This window comes from Alligator mississippiensis, chromosome 4, assembly GCF_030867095.1.
Source record: "Alligator mississippiensis isolate rAllMis1 chromosome 4, rAllMis1, whole genome shotgun sequence".
Lineage (NCBI taxonomy): Eukaryota > Metazoa > Chordata > Crocodylia > Alligatoridae > Alligator > Alligator mississippiensis.
The window spans coordinates 122,992,054-123,008,847 of NC_081827.1; the positions used below are offsets into that span (position 1 = coordinate 122,992,054).

Genomic DNA, 16,794 nt, shown 5'->3' on the forward strand with positions numbered 1-16,794 from the left:
ATTCGGGCTGCAGCTGATTTTTTTTTTTTTTCCTTCTTTTGAAATGCTGCATCTGTTTTATTATGTAAAATACAGTTTTAAATTACCTACCTGGCGTTTAATGAAGCTGAATCATAGCATACCATTGCTACTACTAAGGATGTAGACTTGTTGCAGCTCAGTTACAACTGAAGAAATCACTGAATATGCATAGGCAGCTTTGGCCATGTACAGGCATTACTTTTCCCCTGGGAGAATAGCTGTTCTCCTGGTAGAAATGACAAGTGTACAAACATTCGCTCAATTTCTGCCAGGGCAAACATGCCCTTCCTTGAGAGAGATCTTCCAGGTGTCGGCCTGCAAGATCTGTGAGAGTTTCTCAAGAGTGAATACTTGTAAGCTCCCCTCCCCCAGTCTGGTCTGGGACCGGGGTGAAGAAGCAAGGCAATGCTCTCTGCACTTACCTAGGCCAAGGACTGCCCAGTTAGGAGAAAGGTAGAGGGGCATTGCCCCACTGGTCCTGTCACTGCTGGACCAGTCATTACCCCCTCTGGAACCAGTGGGGTAATGCCCCCTTAGCCCATTCCCCTGATTGGGATCCCTATTCTGTGGAGCAGGCAGGCGGCTTTGCTGCACTGTTCAGTCTGCTCAATTCTAGGGATGACTAGAATTTAATAAATATATGTTTACCTATGAAACAATTAAATGGTTGGGTGCAGGGATGGGGGCGGGCGCAGCAGCAGCACTGGGCTCCAGCCCATGGCTCTGTAAAGTCAGGAAGGCCGGGGCGTGTTGTGCTGAGCCCCAGGGGGGAGGAGGGGGTGTTAAGCCCCGGTGCCTGCCCTGCTCCTCCCTGCCATGGAAGAGGGGCTGCACTCACCAGCCCCAAGCAGTGCGGGGAGAAGGGGTCAAAGCAGCCCCACCTGGCAGGCAGCACAGCCCAGGAAGTCCCAGGGGGCAGCAACCAACAAGGAACTTGAGCCACTGATGCACGGTTTCCCAGTACCAGCTGCAGCAGGGGAGGAGGAGGCTGCCTGCCTGGCAGGGCTGTACTGCCTGCCTGGCAGGGCTGTACTACCTGCCTCTCCACCCCCCCCTCCCTTCTGTGCTGCTGCAGCTGGCCCCAGGAAGGCTCGTGCCAATGGCTGCACCCCCTTGCTGGCTGCTGCCATCCAGGCCTTCCTGGGCTGTGCTGCCTGCCACAGCTCAGGAAGCCCCAGCGCACAGCTTCCTGGGACCAGCTGTAGCAGCGAAGGAGGGAGGGGAGAGGAGGGCAGCAGCCAGCAATGGGCTTTACCAGCCCACTGCAGCTGCTGGTCTGCTGCAAGGGAGGGAGCAGGCAACCCCTCTTCCTCCGTTCTCCCTTCTCTCTCCCCCTTTCTCCGTCCCTCCCACCCTTCTTCCATCCGTAGAGTGTAGCTATTGAGTATTAGTTACCCCTCCCCTCTTGTTCCTCTCTCTTTCCCTTCCTCCTGCCTGCCCTGCCACCTTCTGGTTCCTGCTGCAGCACCACAGGGCTTCCCTTCCCCCCCCTCCCTTCCTAAACTGTGCTATGTCCCAGGCTAAACCATAACCAGTAAGCTAGAACTGATTATCACTGAGGTGATCGGTTAAACAGTTGGTTAACCGTTCACGTCCCTGATCAGTTCCTAAGTATAAAAGGTGCACTCAGAGATGATAAGGCCAAAGCAGAGAAGCTAAATAAACTTTTTGCATCAGTTTTTACTGAAGGGTATGTTGGAGAAATCTCCATACTGCGTCAAAATCGATAAAGTTAACACTAATAAATTATCAGGACCAAATAGTTTTTAACTGCAAGCCCTGAAAGAATTGAAATGGGATATTGTAGCACTATTGGCAATTGCAGGAAACCTTTTTTTACAAATGGCCTCTGTGCAGGAGGACTGGTAGGTTGCCATCCTAAGACTCATCTCAAAAAAGGATTCCAGAGGTGGTCCTACAGATCAGTGAGTGTTATTTCTATCCCTGGTAAGTTGCTGAAATGTATAATAAAGAATAAAATCATCAATGAAATGGACAACTATGATAGGCACTGGGGAAGAGTCAGCATGTCTTTTTTTTTTAAGGGAAAATCCTTCCTCACCTATCTGCTGGAGTTTTTTTAGTATGTTAACAAGCATGTGGACAAAGGGGAATCTAGTTGACATAATTTATTTGGATTTTCCAAAGGCTTTTGACCAGACCTCTCTCCAAAGTTTCTTAAAAAATATACCTTGCCAGAGGATTGGGAGAGAGGTTCTTTCATGGGTTGAGAGGTGGTTCAAAGAATGGAAGGAAAGGGTGGACCTAAATGGTCACTTTTCAGGATGGAGGAAGGTCAGTGGCATGAAAGTCAGACTTTGGGCTGGTCCCAGTTTTGTTTAACATTTTTATCAATGACCTGGAAAAGGGAGTGCACAAAGAAATCTCAGTTTGAATCTCACAGTGATGGTGAGGAGCTGCAGAAAGGTCTCACAAAGCTAAATAAGTGGACAAAAAAGTGGCAGGTGTAGTTCACCATTGACAAGTGAAAGGTAAGGTACATGGGAGTGAGGTGGGTAAACACCCTCAACAATATTACGTAATGCTGGGCTGTGAACTAGGTGTTACAACTCATTTTGCGTCATTCCAAAAATATCAGCTAAGTGTGCAGTGGTGACCGAAAAAGCCAGTTGAGCACCATTAAGAAGGGCATCCATCATTAAGATGATGATGAAAACAAAATGGAAAGTGTACTCGTGCCATTCTGTAAGTCCATGGTGCACCCACAGTTTAAATACTGTTTGCAGTTCTTGTCTGCATATCTCAACAAGGATGTAGTAGAATTAAAAGAGAAACAGAAGGGCCATCAAGATGATCAGGAGTACAGAGCAGCTGTCATACCAGAAAAAGTCTAAGATTATGGATGGGCATTACTTTTTTAGTGCTAAATACGCACTTGTGGCACTACCAAAAATAAACATACAGCCCTTCAAATGGAGTGCTTGCGGACAAAAAAGTACCCATCCTCTTTCACTATGGGCTGGAGATCTGGCCTGAAAGGTAACTTTGTCACTCTCCAGCAGCAGGGCTTGAACACCTCTATGCTCCCAAAACACTACATTTTTGCAGTGCTTTGAAGTGCAGAGACACTTTGTAGCACTACAAATGAATGTCTGTCTATACTCTAAAAAGACTAGGACTCTTCCCTTTAGGAAGAAAGTTGTGAAGCGATATGATGGGTGTGGACAGAGTGAATAGAGAACTGTTATTCACCACATCCCAGAATACTAGAACTAAGATACACAAACTGAAATTATCAGGAGACGGGTTTAAAACAAAGAAGAGACCATACTTTTTTACATAGTGCGTAGTTAATTTATAGAACTTGTTGCCACAGGAGGTTGTAAAGGCAGATGGTATAGCCAGGTTAAAAAAGGGATGAGATGAATTAGTGGGTAAGTCCATTAATAGCTGCTAAACAGAACACTAGGGATGTATCCTTTGGCAACCCTATACCAGTGATGTTGGATGTCGGAGAGGATATGCCAGGATGGATCATTAGGTATACCCCATGCACATGCTCTCCCTCTAAAGCATCAACCATTGTCACGGTTGGAGATGTGATAGTGGAGTAGTGCCAGCTTTGGTCTAACCCAATATAGCTCTTAAGAGACTATTTTCCAATGTTGTCCAAAACTGACTTGCAGATTTGTTGAACCCTTGAATAAGTGCTGCATTGTCAGTGATGAATGAAAGGCTTAGTTTAATTCTAGATTCTTTAAATATGAAGTAAATGTAAATGTTGCAATATTTTCTTGTGTGGAGGTAAAGTGGTTGGCTGCCTGTTGCAATAACACATTATGTAGTGTAACACTAATAAAAGACCATAAAGGTGTAGAACACTTTCAGTGTCCTTTTTAAAATTTAGAAGAGTTTGAATAAGACACATTAACAATTTTGAAGTACACAGTATATCTCCTTAAAAACACATATTGATTTTTCCAAAAACTTACTGTGTAGTAGTATTTTGGAAGTAGGAAGTTGCCCCATAAACCTATTTTAGGCCAAACTATATTGAGCTGCTGCCAATACAAATAGTGAACTTTTAAGCCTTAAAAAAATGATTACATTATGTATAATTCCTAAGTGTTTGGGAAATATAAATTTGGGGTTTTAAAGATAGACAAACATTCCTGTTGCATTTCATGGAAATAATCTGCAGGTAAGATTTTAATCTGTAATTTGAGAGGATTTGGCCAGATTTCTATTGACCATGTTTATGAGCACTGTCCTTTTAAAATATTTCCATTCTTCAGTTTTTTTCTGTCAAAAAGATGGAATCTATAATTAGGGGGGATTTTTTTTTAAATTATGGTTTCTGAAGTGTGTTAAGGGTTAACTATATTTTAAAAAATAAAATAATTCTTGAGATGCTGTGGCTTTTGTATTCTGGTGCTCATTTTCATTAAATGTTCATTTCAAAGAAACTTATTGCGTGGTCTTAATGCACTATCCGTACTTTTAAATTGTCACCAGATGCATTTGCATGAGGTATGTCTTGAAATGAAACACTTAAGTCTTTTGAAGATTTATTGTATGTTCAAAATGTTTGTTTGGTTTAACCCTCCCCTGAGCTTTGCATTCATAAATGTCCTTTAAAGTCAAATTAGGCTTTAACAGTCTCTTTCCTGCTCAGTTAAGACCTATACATGCCACAAATCAAATAACATATGTATCAGGAGAAAAAGAATATGTTGGAACTAGAAAAATATACATTTTTTTTAGTATTAACTAAAATAGTAGATAAGATGTTTCGCATAGTTACACAGTAGCTAATGTAGTGGAAAATGACTATTCTAAAATGGATATATAAATGCATTGTGTTATATTTTCCCCTTTGAACATTTTAAAGAATTTCTTGCTGGTGGTCAATCTAGATTATAAAAATGGCAAGAAGTTAGTATGCTGATGATTTCTTCTCAGGCTGCCCTGAAGATCTCTTGCATTGCTGACTAGAATGACAGTCGCAGTCTTTGTAAGCCATAAGTGTGCCTGCCTCAGTACAAGAAATAGGATGGTATCCCTTTAGAGCCATTGTTGAAGTGCTGTGAACACTGTTTAGAAGAGCAGAGGAAAAAGTATGTGTTGGGAGATGAAGTCTACCCATAATTCAGAAGCAATTTTTTTTGATACACATACCTACCATATGTGCTAGAAATCAAATTCTGTTCTTAGATGCTTTGGTACAAGCCTGAGACTGCTCTGATCCCACTGGAATATCAGAGCAGAATACGTGGCAGTATTTAGACTGCACTTATGAAAAAGTACATACTGATATATAATGGCACATGAAGCTTTAATTAAGATATAATTTTGACAACTTCACAGCTCATGCCTGATTACAGTGACTGTCAGAATCCAGGGCTTATCTTTCTGAAGAAATATGATTTTAAAAAACTTCACACAAGTCCACAGTTTGTTTTGATTAGAAAGCTTTACTACCTGGATTAGTTATCTGATATAATTTTCCCCTGAAAATGTGTATGCGACATTCCATTAAGTACCTTACGTAACTAAGAGTTAAATGTTGTGTAGTGGCTAAAACTGTGCAGTCATGCATCGTGTTTGGCTTTCAAGTTAAAGTGTATTAGTAAAAGTTAATACTATTGTATTAAAATTTGAGCTGAACAGCGTTTTCGTTTTCTTCAGTCCAATGAAGTTGTTTTATGGCTATATTATTCTTCCTTATAGTTGACACAAGAAGAGTGTAGGGGGACATTATACAAATATAGATCTGAAGAGCTGGATATCGATGTAAGTATTTGTATTTTTGCTCTTTCTCAAAGCGATGTTGGTGTTGTTTTTGCTTAATTATATTGGTGTTGTGACATTAGTTTCTACCCAGAATGTAACATTTGGGTACGAAAATAATGTAGCGATCCACTAATATTAAGTGGTGAAAATAGAAGGGAAGGGAAATTCTTTAGTTTCCAAAAGTGGTCAAGATTTTAATGTTTTGTAACCATTGTGTCTTGGGCTGAAATTTTCCATGTATTGAATCTGTTCAAAAGTGAATCGCTTTTGGATGTTTAAGCAAGGAAAAGCCCATAGCTATATTTCAATATATAGGGGTTGGAATAGTACCGCTACTACTCTTCGTGGATGTGTCATGTACGTACTTTCACTTTAACAGGGTTAAAGGAAAAACGGCTGAAGTTTTAAAATTGAAATTTCAGATAGACAATAATGAGTTTGCTAGGTTTTAAAATGGTTGTTTTTTCCCCCTAAAAAGTTATCAATTCTCAGTTTGCATATGGCACGCACAAGCTAGAAACAATCTTATAGGTGTGCCTGAAAAAGAACTGTCTAGTCACACATGCTTAGTCCACCTCAGCATAGATTTAAGGGACTTAGCAGTTCCACAAGCAAAAGAAATGTTGCATTGAGTTTACCAACTCTGCACTCCATTAAGCCAGGTAGTTCTGGATTTCTTTTTTTTCTTTACCCCTTTGTTAAAGGGAAACAAAACTAAATCTTAGAAATTAAATGCTAAAAAAAGCTGCTAATGCAACATTAACCTGCTGCTTTAAAAGCATAAAAACCCCTGCAATGTAAATGTGGTAGTGTTTTACATCCTATAGTTTTATTATCTAAACTTCAAGATTTAAGAAGTATTTATATTTTAAAAGTGTATTCAGTTACTGCTACTTATGTCTTAAAAATCATTTCCTTGAGCAAACGGATGTATAAGTTGGAAAATTCGTATTGTTGCAGGCACATTAACTTCACTATTTTCTGACCTTTGTACAGTTAAAAACCAGAATTTAGACATTGCATTTACACAGGATTTTTTTCTTGTTTTTCCTAAAAAGAAAAGTGCAATAGTGGCCTGACAGAAATGTAAAGTTCTCTATTCAGTGAATAGAAAGTTAGAAACTAAATATAGTATGAATATGTCCTGGCCAATTCAACCATGTATACTCCTTGTAGAAGGTTTTGTACAGTAGCATGACTAGGGTGGGCACCAGCAACATCTCACAGCACTTCACAGCCCAGCTGTCCTATGCTTAGCAGCATCTCTGTCCAGTGCCTCTAGTTTTGTGGATGCCGTATTCCCTAGTCATAAAGAAAAGTTAAGTATATGTCATTGTCTAATGGCAAAGACTGGCTAAAACAGGGGTGGCAACCAACCTGCAGCATGCATGCCACAAATGGTCTGGGCAGCCTGTGTGTGTGGCATGCAGCAGATTAGGGAGCAGAAAAACAGATCAGCAGATCAGGTAAGGGAATAGGATCAAAGTGGTACTCAGGGAGGTCATGGGGCTTAATTTACAGCACGCTGCCGAAAAGGTCGGTCCCCACTGGGCTAAAACATCCCCTTAAATTCCTACTGTGAAATACAGAATCTTTTTTCCATTCATTTTTATGAATTTATTTTCAAACTAATACCTTAGAAACCTAGAATAGTGAAAATTAAGAACTGGAAGGGACCTTGAAAGAACATAGTCCAACCCCCCCTGTTCTGAGCAGGAATAATGCTGAGATCAAATGATCCAAGCAAGATGGCTGTCTAGTCTCTTCTTGAAGACTTCCAAGGTTGGGGACTGCATCACTTCTTTGGGAAGTCTATTCTAGATTCTGGTCACCCTTAAAGTTCTTCCTTGCATGCAACCTGAAACCATCCAATAAAAGTTTATAGCCATTGCACTTAGTCCTTCCCTGGAGCGCCCTAACGAGCAGTTTTTCTCCCAGCTCCCGATATTGACCCCTTACATACTTATAGACATCCACCAAGTCCCCCTCAGTCTTGTCTTCCCCAGGCTGAACAGTCCCAAATACCTTAGTCTTTCCTCATAAGGTTTGTCCTCCAGGCTCTTAATTATTCTCGTGGCCCTTCTCTGGACCCTTTCAAGATTCTTCACGTCTTTTCTGAAGTGTGGTGCCCAGAACTGGACACAGTACTCCAGCTGGGATGTCACCAGTGCCAAGTAGAGATGAAGTATCACTTCCTTAGCCCTGTTCATGACACATCAACTAATGCATCCTAGTATGCTATTAGCTCTGTTGACTGCAGCATCGCATTGGTAGCTCATGTTCATCCTGTGATCAACCATAACCCAAGGTCCCTTTCAGCCATCATGCTGGCCAGGATATCTCCTAACCTATATTTATGTCGCTGGTTACTTTTCCCCAGATGAAGCACTCTGCATTTATCCTTATTAAACTACATCAGGTTCCACTCTGCCCACCTTTCTGGCTTGTCCAGATCCATTTGGATCCTCACCCTATCCCCTAGCGTAACTGCTTTTCCCCATAACTTAGTATTGTCTGCAAACTTGGCCAGCGTGCTTTCCACATCCTCATCTAAGTCGTTGATAAAGATGTTGAACAGCACAGAGCCAAGAACTGAACCCTGCGGAGGACACCACTGGCCGCTTCCCACCAAGATGATACGCTAACACTCTGGGTTCAACTCCTTAGCCAGTTCCCAACCCACCTGACTGTGGACTCTGCCAGCTTACAATCCCCCAGTTTTTTTAATAAGAGCGTCATGGGAGACCATATTGAAAGTCTTTTTAAAATCCAAGTGTATGACATCAGCTGTATCTCCCACATCCAAGCAGTTTGTTACTTGATCATAAAAGGAGGTTGGTCATGAAGTTGGTCAGACAACCAGCCTGCAGTGAAACCACGTTGACTATCCTTCAGCATCATGCCTTCTGCCAGTCTGTTGCAAATGGACTTTTTGATAAATTTTCCCCAAATTTTATCCAGTATCAAGGTCAAACTTTACACAGATTTTACAAAAAATCAAATGGCATTTCATTTGCAAACAAAAATATATCTCATTGGGGGCAAGGTTGGGTATTTCATAAGATAAAGGTTTCTCGATTGGTTACATGTAAAAGATTGTATTTGATCCTAAAATTTATCAAGTTTCATTCCAGGAAGTGTGAGAATCTTATGTACCTATATATGTGGATAAGCATAGAAATCACATCTGACTAGAGACTTTTTGTGCCTCTGCTGGAATCCTTGTGTCTGTATAATGGAACCTTCTTATTATTGATAGGGCTGTCAGATTTAAAGAGCTAATATTAGACTTAAAATGGAAAACAGATCCCAATTTAAGAGAAGCTGCTGCTTTCCAGAGCACACCAGCAGCAGAAGTTCAGAACTCTGCATGTAGTCTAGTCATTGCCTGCTTTGCAAGCCAGATAATCTGTCTATTGTAAGAGTAGTCCCAAATATGGATTTAATAGAATCAGGGTCAGAATAGAAACCTGCAAGGCTCCCACACTAGCACATTTGGCATTGTTAAGGAAGTGTAACTGCTCAAAACTACCTTCAGGACAGGAAAGAATGGCTCTGGTAAAGAGTGTCTACCCCAACCAAGTCTGCAGGTGGGTTAAAAAGAGCATGATTGACTGTAGTAAAACTTGCTGGCAGATCTAAAAAATTTAGCTGTGCAATAACTAGATTCTGCATTTTCATCCTTGCTGTTTGAAATTATAGTGCAGTATAACTTCATAAATCCCGTATCCTTGGGACCTAGCACCTGCCGGAAATTTGAAAATTCTGGATTTTTGAAACGGCATCTGGCTGCTGCTCTGGGAACAGCTGCCACTTTTTCTTCCCCCCCCCCCCCCCCCCGAGCTCCGCGGCCACCTGCTGCTATTCCCCCCGCCCCCCTTGGATGCGTAGGGGGAAGCTTGCACAGTGTGGCTGCCACCGTGATCTACCACCCTGTGCTGCCACTCTGCATGCGGCCACTGCTCTGGGACCGGCCACCACTACTCCCCGATGCAGTGTATTTTTAAAACGGGCCAGATTTTTGAGAATTCCAGAATTTTAAAAACCAGATTTATGAGGTTATCCTGTATTACTTTGAATTACAAAGAGCCTTTCAGAGGTTCTCAGTGTACTTCAAAAATCCAATGCTCTGGCTCGTGACATATTAGAATTAAAGAGATGGTAATAACAGTACTTCACATAATTTGTCTCAAGTCATTTTGGAAGATGTATTTTTACTAATAGATTCTATGAAAAAATAATAGTGGTTCTAATCGCAACCTTCTTCTTTTATAACCTAGGCTAAGCTTAGCCGATTATGTGAACAAGATAAAGTTGTACAAGCACTGGAAGAGAAACTTCAACAGCTACACAAGGAGAAAGTAGGACAATTATATTTATTACCTAATGTGGCTATTATTTTACATGCTTATTATCAGAACACTGATAACTGAAGTAAAAAGAAAATCAACTCAATGATGCAGAACATTAAAAATAATTCTTTTTGTTATAATAGTACACGATTGAGCAAGCTTTGCTATCAGCCAGTCAAGAGATAGAAATGAATGCAGATAATCCAGCCTCCATACAGAATGTTGTTTTACAGAGAGATGACTTGCAGAATGGACTGCTTAGTACGTGCCGAGAAGTATCTCGAGCTACTGCAGTAAGTAATACAGTTTAGCCAGTAAAGCTCGGTGACATGCTAAGTGATTTCTCTTTCTGTTGATACTTTTAATTGGACTGTCTGCAGCCTTAAATAGTTCTCCCTTTACCTCCAGCTTCCTGCGGGACAGCCGGAATAGATGGTCTTTTAATACAGTTGACAGACCGTTGTTTCTTTCTTACTTTTTTAGAAGGGGCAAATACATAGTAGCTTTCATTTTTTGAGATTAAGATTTGATTGTGAAGCAAACTGTAGAATGCAAGTGAGCAATAACTTACTGTAGAATGACGCAGATTTTCTCAGATACTGCACTTAATTTATATTTCTCAGTGATGATATCATATTGGTACATATTAACATACAATAGACACAGCCAGAGAGCCTCTCAGTTCACAGACAGTTCTGTTTCTTTAGGTTAAAAGATCTGTTGGTACTACACTACTCTGTTGCTGCCCAGGTTTGCCAGCCTGATTCCTAGATCAGGGCTGTTCAACAGGCCGCCCATGGGCTGCATCTAGACCTCAAGGGGTTAACTCGTGTTCCGTGGGCTCCAGGTCCAGGCATCATTCCCCACATCGTTCCTCCTGCTGCTGCCACCAGGGTCTCTGTATTTCTTCTCCCTCTTCCAGCTTTTGCTCCCTGCCCCCACCCCTGCTGTTAATTAAGTCTTTTTTTGTTGTTGTTGCTAAAAATTGCTTAAGATTGAGCAAACTGGAGAAGGAAGTGGGGGGGGGGGAGGCAGGGTGGAATTTGAGGGGCAGAGGTTTCCATCCATCTAGCATTTAGAGATTCACAAAAGTAAACTTATTGTTAATTGGTTAGTCTCAAGGACCCAAAAGGTAACTTCCCACGTTTTACTTTCTATGGAAAGACAAGGTAGAATAAGGTATAGAAAATCCAAACCCCTGGTTTGAGGCACATGCATCAGCCCTTCATCCCCCATCTTGTATGACTTTTTGTCAGGAGATGCTCAGGTGTGGATAGGTAACTGTTTGCTTTTCACCAGAGCAAAAAGGTGAAGATAATGGGACAAAAGATGTACTGAATGGCAATAGAAAATGGAAAACTTCATTCCCTGACTTTTTGGAGTTGGGAAAAATGTTCAGTTGCTTTTTGTGCGGTAGCCACAAAATACCTGGAGACCCCAAAACAAGGAACTTTGATTTGTTTAATATTTTCAGGAAGAGTTGCCCAGCTTTGGTTCTTTGAATATTAAAAATACACTATTGCATTCTGTATGACAAAATGGACAATGTTTAATGTGTTGCTGCGTCTTACAATCAAAACTCTGGTCTACTTTAATTTTATGAGAGAGTATGATTAAGATGGTCTGAAAAACCTCTTGAGGACAGATGGGTCTCTCTGTTCCTTATCTTGTTGTCCACAAAGGACAAATCAATTTGTTTGAGCTTTATTAAGTTCCAGTTGGAAGTGAAAACCTTTTCAAACAGACGAAAAACATGTTTTCTAATTTGTTCAGGATGAGTATTCATTATCTTCTGGACTTTGATAGCTGGACTAGTCAAAACAGTTGTAAGGTTTTTGTTTTTGAAAGGTCTGTTTTTAACTTGGATGAGAACACACGTTTAGTATCGTAATACTATTTCCCTTCTAAATTAAGGAGCTGGAAAGAGCTTGGAGAGAGTATGACAAATTAGAGTACGATGTAACAATTACAAGGAACCACATGAAGGAGCAGCTTGACCGACTTGGGGAAGTTCAGGTGAGGCTTGTCTTAACCTGAAGTGCTTTTAAATCATTTTCTTATGAAAGGCTAAAATAAACAACCTCTTTATTTCCTCTATGTGATTTTGGTTAAAGATGACTTACAAAGGGAAGGTAGGAGCTATGGGTTTATGTTCCTTTCCAATGATTCAGTAGATACAAAAGATTTTGTTCTGTTTTATTTTGGAATTCTTGTATTTGCTGAGGACATCCTTAAAGAAGTCATAGGATGGGAATTTTTTTCAGGCCTTACTTGAAGTTGAATGAATCATAGAAATTAGGGTTGGAAGAAACTTCAGGAGGTCATCTAATCCAAATCCTGCTCAAAGCTGGACCGTCCCTGACTAGATCATTCCAGCCAGCGCTTTGTTGAGCCAGGTTTTAAAAACCTCAGAGGATGGAGATTCCACCACCTCTAGATAACCTGTCCCAATGCTTCACCAGCTTCCTAGCGAGAGAGTTTTTCCTAATATCCAACATAAACTTCCCTTGCTGCAATTTGAGACCATTGCTTACTATGCCATCATCTTAGATACTTAGCACGCAAATTGTTTCTCCTAAGTGTTTATCAGGCAACCGAGTTAACTGTGCTCGAAATAACAAGGAAACATGATTGATCACGCTGAATAAAAATGCTTTCCCTTCTTACACAGGTGTTAATGGTTGGTATGTTTGCTGTCTTCCTAGTATTTTTTGGATGCCAGTGTAGAGGTCTGGCTAACTTATGTCCTGAACTTTTCAAATAATAAGGAACACTAAAAAACAATAAACCCAGGCATGATATAAAGTTTTTCCTCATACCACAATAGAAGAGCAATTGAGAGGTAGTGACAGGAGTAGGAAAGTTCTGTAGAAACAGTCTCATTTGCCCAAATCCTGCATGGTCATGGAGGCATAATTTATTCACCAGTTTGCAGAGATTCTCATCTTCACACTATTTTCAAGGTTGGAAGTGAGGGTTTTTTTCCTTTTATCCTTGTATACGTTCCCTGTGCAAACTTGCTCAAGAGTTTGCATTGGGGGTTGTTTTACTCTAAGGCCCCTGCCAGATGTGTAGATGAAGGCATGATGTGTTCTGATACACTATCCACAGTCGTGCTTCCTGTCATGCCACACTTATGTGGCAGGAGGTGTGATTGTGGGGCTGAGCATCACATCCCATCATGCCTTACTGCTAGTGCAGTGGGAGCTTGGGATCATGATCTCAACTACAGTCACAATCCTGAGCTCCTTTCTGCATTGGCAAGTAGCAAGCTCCTGCAACCAAGAGCACCCTCGGCAGATGGGGCTCCCAGCTGCAAGCATGCACCACATGCTCCTGTGGCTGGGAGCCCCATCAGGTGCAGGGTCCCAGACTCGGGGGCATATGGTGCCCCCCTGCGACTGGGAGCTCAGTTCAGTTGACATGGTGTGCACCAGCAGCTGGGAGCCCCATCAGCTGAACTGGGCTCCCAGCTTTAGTGTGCGATAGGAACCAGCATAAGATGATAATGGTGTGATGGGAACCAGCCACAAAGTTATTATACATTGTTGTGGAATAACTTTGTGGCTTATTTCTTTTTTTATGATGCCATTAATAGCTTCAACATGCAGCTGGGTCACAACTTAAGATGTAATTAGCTGGTTAATGTGAAATGTTTGACAGGAACCTAAAACACAACAAAGGTAACTAATAAGTTGATAAGTATTGTGTGTCATCAGATGACTAAATCTTGCCACAGACTTTGGCCAGCTATTTATTTCAGTTGCTGAAATTTCTAACCTTTTACTCCATGTAAACACACTGCTGCTTATCTCTTTTGCTGGCTGCTTCCTCATTTAAATACGGATTTTCTCCTCTTTACACCCAGCCAGTTCCTTGATTTATGTTCCATATATGATAGTCATGGTCCCTTAAATGTCTGTCAGATCAACCCATCAGTCTGTATTGTTGGTGTTCCCTCCTGGCCAGTGACAGATGTGCAAACAGTTCAACATGTACACAATTATCCTACTGAACAGAGCTGCTTTAGTTAGCTCCGTAGTGAATTCCCCAGTTTCCATTCTGCATTGGATATTCAGAGATCTTGTCTTCCTGTGTCACTAGCCAAGCTGTCAGAATGCTTCACCTCCCTCTTGGAGGATGAGATATGCAAAGCTTCTGTCAGGCCTGCAGTAGGCCACAGGGACGTCTCAGCTATCAGTTGCTGTGATGGCAGCTCTTCCATTAACCACTAACCTCCATAACATCTTATCACTTACCAATGTGAGATGGGAGAGTCCTAATCATATTGCTTCCTAAACCTTAGTTTTCTCTTGTGTTTGTGTTGTTGTCTGAAAATTAAAATCCATATTCTCCAGATATATACTTACCCATATATAATGTTTCCTTACTGCAGACTGAGTCAGCAGGTATACAGCGAGCTCAGGTTCAGAAAGAACTGTGGAGAATTCAAGATGTCATGGAAGGTTTGAGCAAGCATAAACAGCAAAGAAGTTCTACAGAGGCAGGTAAATTGGCCACTTTCATCTCTTAATACTAACATTGTATTGTGTTGTTCTTCTAAGGGGCAAAGTTTCTATCTTCTTTTGCTTAATTGAAAAGTGAAAAAAAAAGCAACAATTGAATTTAATTACCATTTTAAATTGGCATCTGAGCTTATGGGCAATAGAGGCTGGCTTCTGTGCTAGTGTTTGTTACTCACTGAAAACACATTTTCATGTTATTCTTTTCTTTTGAACAGGTATCATTGCATCCAAGCCTTTTTCAACTATTAAGTATAAAAATGAGGTATGATTTTTTGCACCTTTTAGTATTGCTGAATTTCTAAATTATAAATGTTGTGACTAGAAATTACTTTTCAACTGGTTTAAAGATGTTTAGCATGCATATTTAGTATTTTTAAATAGGCATGTCTATTACCGAACTACGGAATTGATTCTCAACAGTAAAGTTCCAGATAGGGATTCTTGAATTATTAGTTGTTCTGTGACTTCACATTCTTACCAATTCATGTTTCTCTCTCCCCATTCTTTACCTCTTCCTGTCCCCAGGCTCCCACCCCAAAAATGTGAACCCTGTATTTCCCCCCACACACGCATGCACATTTCATGTAGAAAAACATTTTGCTTTACATGTCTTTTCTCATATGCAGCCTGGTTCTCAGAAGGCCTGATCATCCAACATCATTTGAAATGTTTAACCCCTCTGAAAACCAGGCATATAATGTCTAGAAATCATAGCTTTAAAGGGACATTGTCATGTTTGTCTTGCATTCAAAATTTAAATTGGCTTTTAAAGATTTTCAAAAACCTAATGTACAGGGAAATCTTTTAATACTGAATTTCAGGGAAAACAGATGCATAATTAAATCAGTGAGCTCAGATGTATTCGTGAGGAGCATAAAATTCAAATGAGGAAACTGCAGCTATAACTAGCTGCATGACATGGAGAAAGTAAGTAGTGTAAATCATGAAAACGAGTTTTTAAAAAGTATTCTAATCTTAAATCATGGTGCTATAACACAATTAAATTTATCATCTCTCTTTAGCATGACAATGTCTCTCTAGTTCCAAAATATGAATCTGATACAGCTATAGTAATATACTTTTTAAGAGTTATATATAATTGTAACAGGTGTACACATCTAAATAAGGTGACTATTCTACAATCTTTAGGAAGAGGAAGTAGTCCCACCTCGTCCTCCACTCCCTCGGTCCTATGACTTTACAGAGCATCCTCCCATAATCCCCCCTCTGCCCAGTGATAGCAGCTCCTTGCTCTGTTATAGCAGGGGCCCAGTACATCTGCTGGAAGAAAAGAAGATTCACCAAGTTCAAGGATATCAGAGAAATGGATCTCACTGTGTAAGTGGCTTAAATTGCCACATTGTACTTCAAGCATTTCCCCCCCTTCCTTTGCACTGTCACTATTTTATTTTGACATCTGGCTGCTTCTGTGTCATGGAATTTCTTTTTTGGCTAATCAGTTTTATTTTTAGATGCATCATTTGTGTTTGACATTTTCATCAGTCCTCCATATATAGATCTGTTCTAAGATGTATAGTTTGTTTTATATTGCACCAAAGCAAATCTCCCGGGATGATTGCATGCATTTGGTCAGTTTTCCAAAATCAGGTTTTTCTGAAATCTTACAAAAGTGTGCAAACACTAGTCTTAAGTAATGTGTTTGCCAAACCCTTTTAAAGGTAGCTCTTGTTTCTTAGGACTCAATATTACATAATAATGGTAAGTTTGCTCCTTCCCATTTTGGGCCATATTTTGTTTATCTTTCAGAAATCAGCAGCCACTGTTTCATGTTAATGGTGATTTGAATACTGCTACATTATCCCTTGAGCAGTGAAAAGTTATTTTTAAAATAGCGTTACATTAGAACAATAATCACCAGCACGATTGCTGTTTCCACTACTTTAACTGGAGTTTATGTCCATTTTATGATTCTCATCCTCTAGGCTCCTGATTATAGACTTTATAAGAGTGAACCAGAGTTAACAACAGTGGCAGAAGTTGATGAATCTAATGGAGAAGAAAAGATTGAACCAGTTTCAGAGTCAGAAACTTCTCCGGCTAAAGGTTGGTACCTAAGCGTGCTACTTCCCAACTGTTTTTCAGGATGTTACTCAAGCAATACAAAATCTTGTAACTAACTA

The 16,794-nt window shown here is 40.5% G+C and overlaps 1 protein-coding gene across 9 annotated transcripts in view; it reads left to right on the top strand.

The window, feature by feature from the left end:
- The window catches only part of PLEKHA5 (pleckstrin homology domain containing A5), a 260,867-nt gene that overhangs the window by 224,409 nt on the left and 19,664 nt on the right, over positions 1–16,794 (top strand). For 7 of the 9 annotated variants that reach the window (XR_002090877.2, XR_002090876.2, XM_059726554.1 and 4 more), the window contains 7 exons: positions 5,713–5,775; positions 10,056–10,136; positions 10,271–10,420; positions 12,042–12,143; positions 14,524–14,635; positions 14,869–14,915; positions 16,597–16,717. Coding sequence is in view for 7 of the 9 variants with exons in the window: in XM_059726554.1 (XP_059582537.1) it covers positions 5,713–5,775; positions 10,056–10,136; positions 10,271–10,420; positions 12,042–12,143; positions 14,524–14,635; positions 14,869–14,915; positions 16,597–16,717 (676 nt within the window). In the remaining 2 variants the exon portion in view is untranslated. Of the gene's footprint in view, positions 1–5,712; positions 5,776–10,055; positions 10,137–10,270; positions 10,421–12,041; positions 12,144–14,523; positions 14,636–14,868; positions 14,916–15,802; positions 15,992–16,596; positions 16,718–16,794 lie in introns of all 9 variants that reach the window. The other 2 variants (XM_059726555.1, XM_019489458.2) reach the window with 2 other exon arrangements.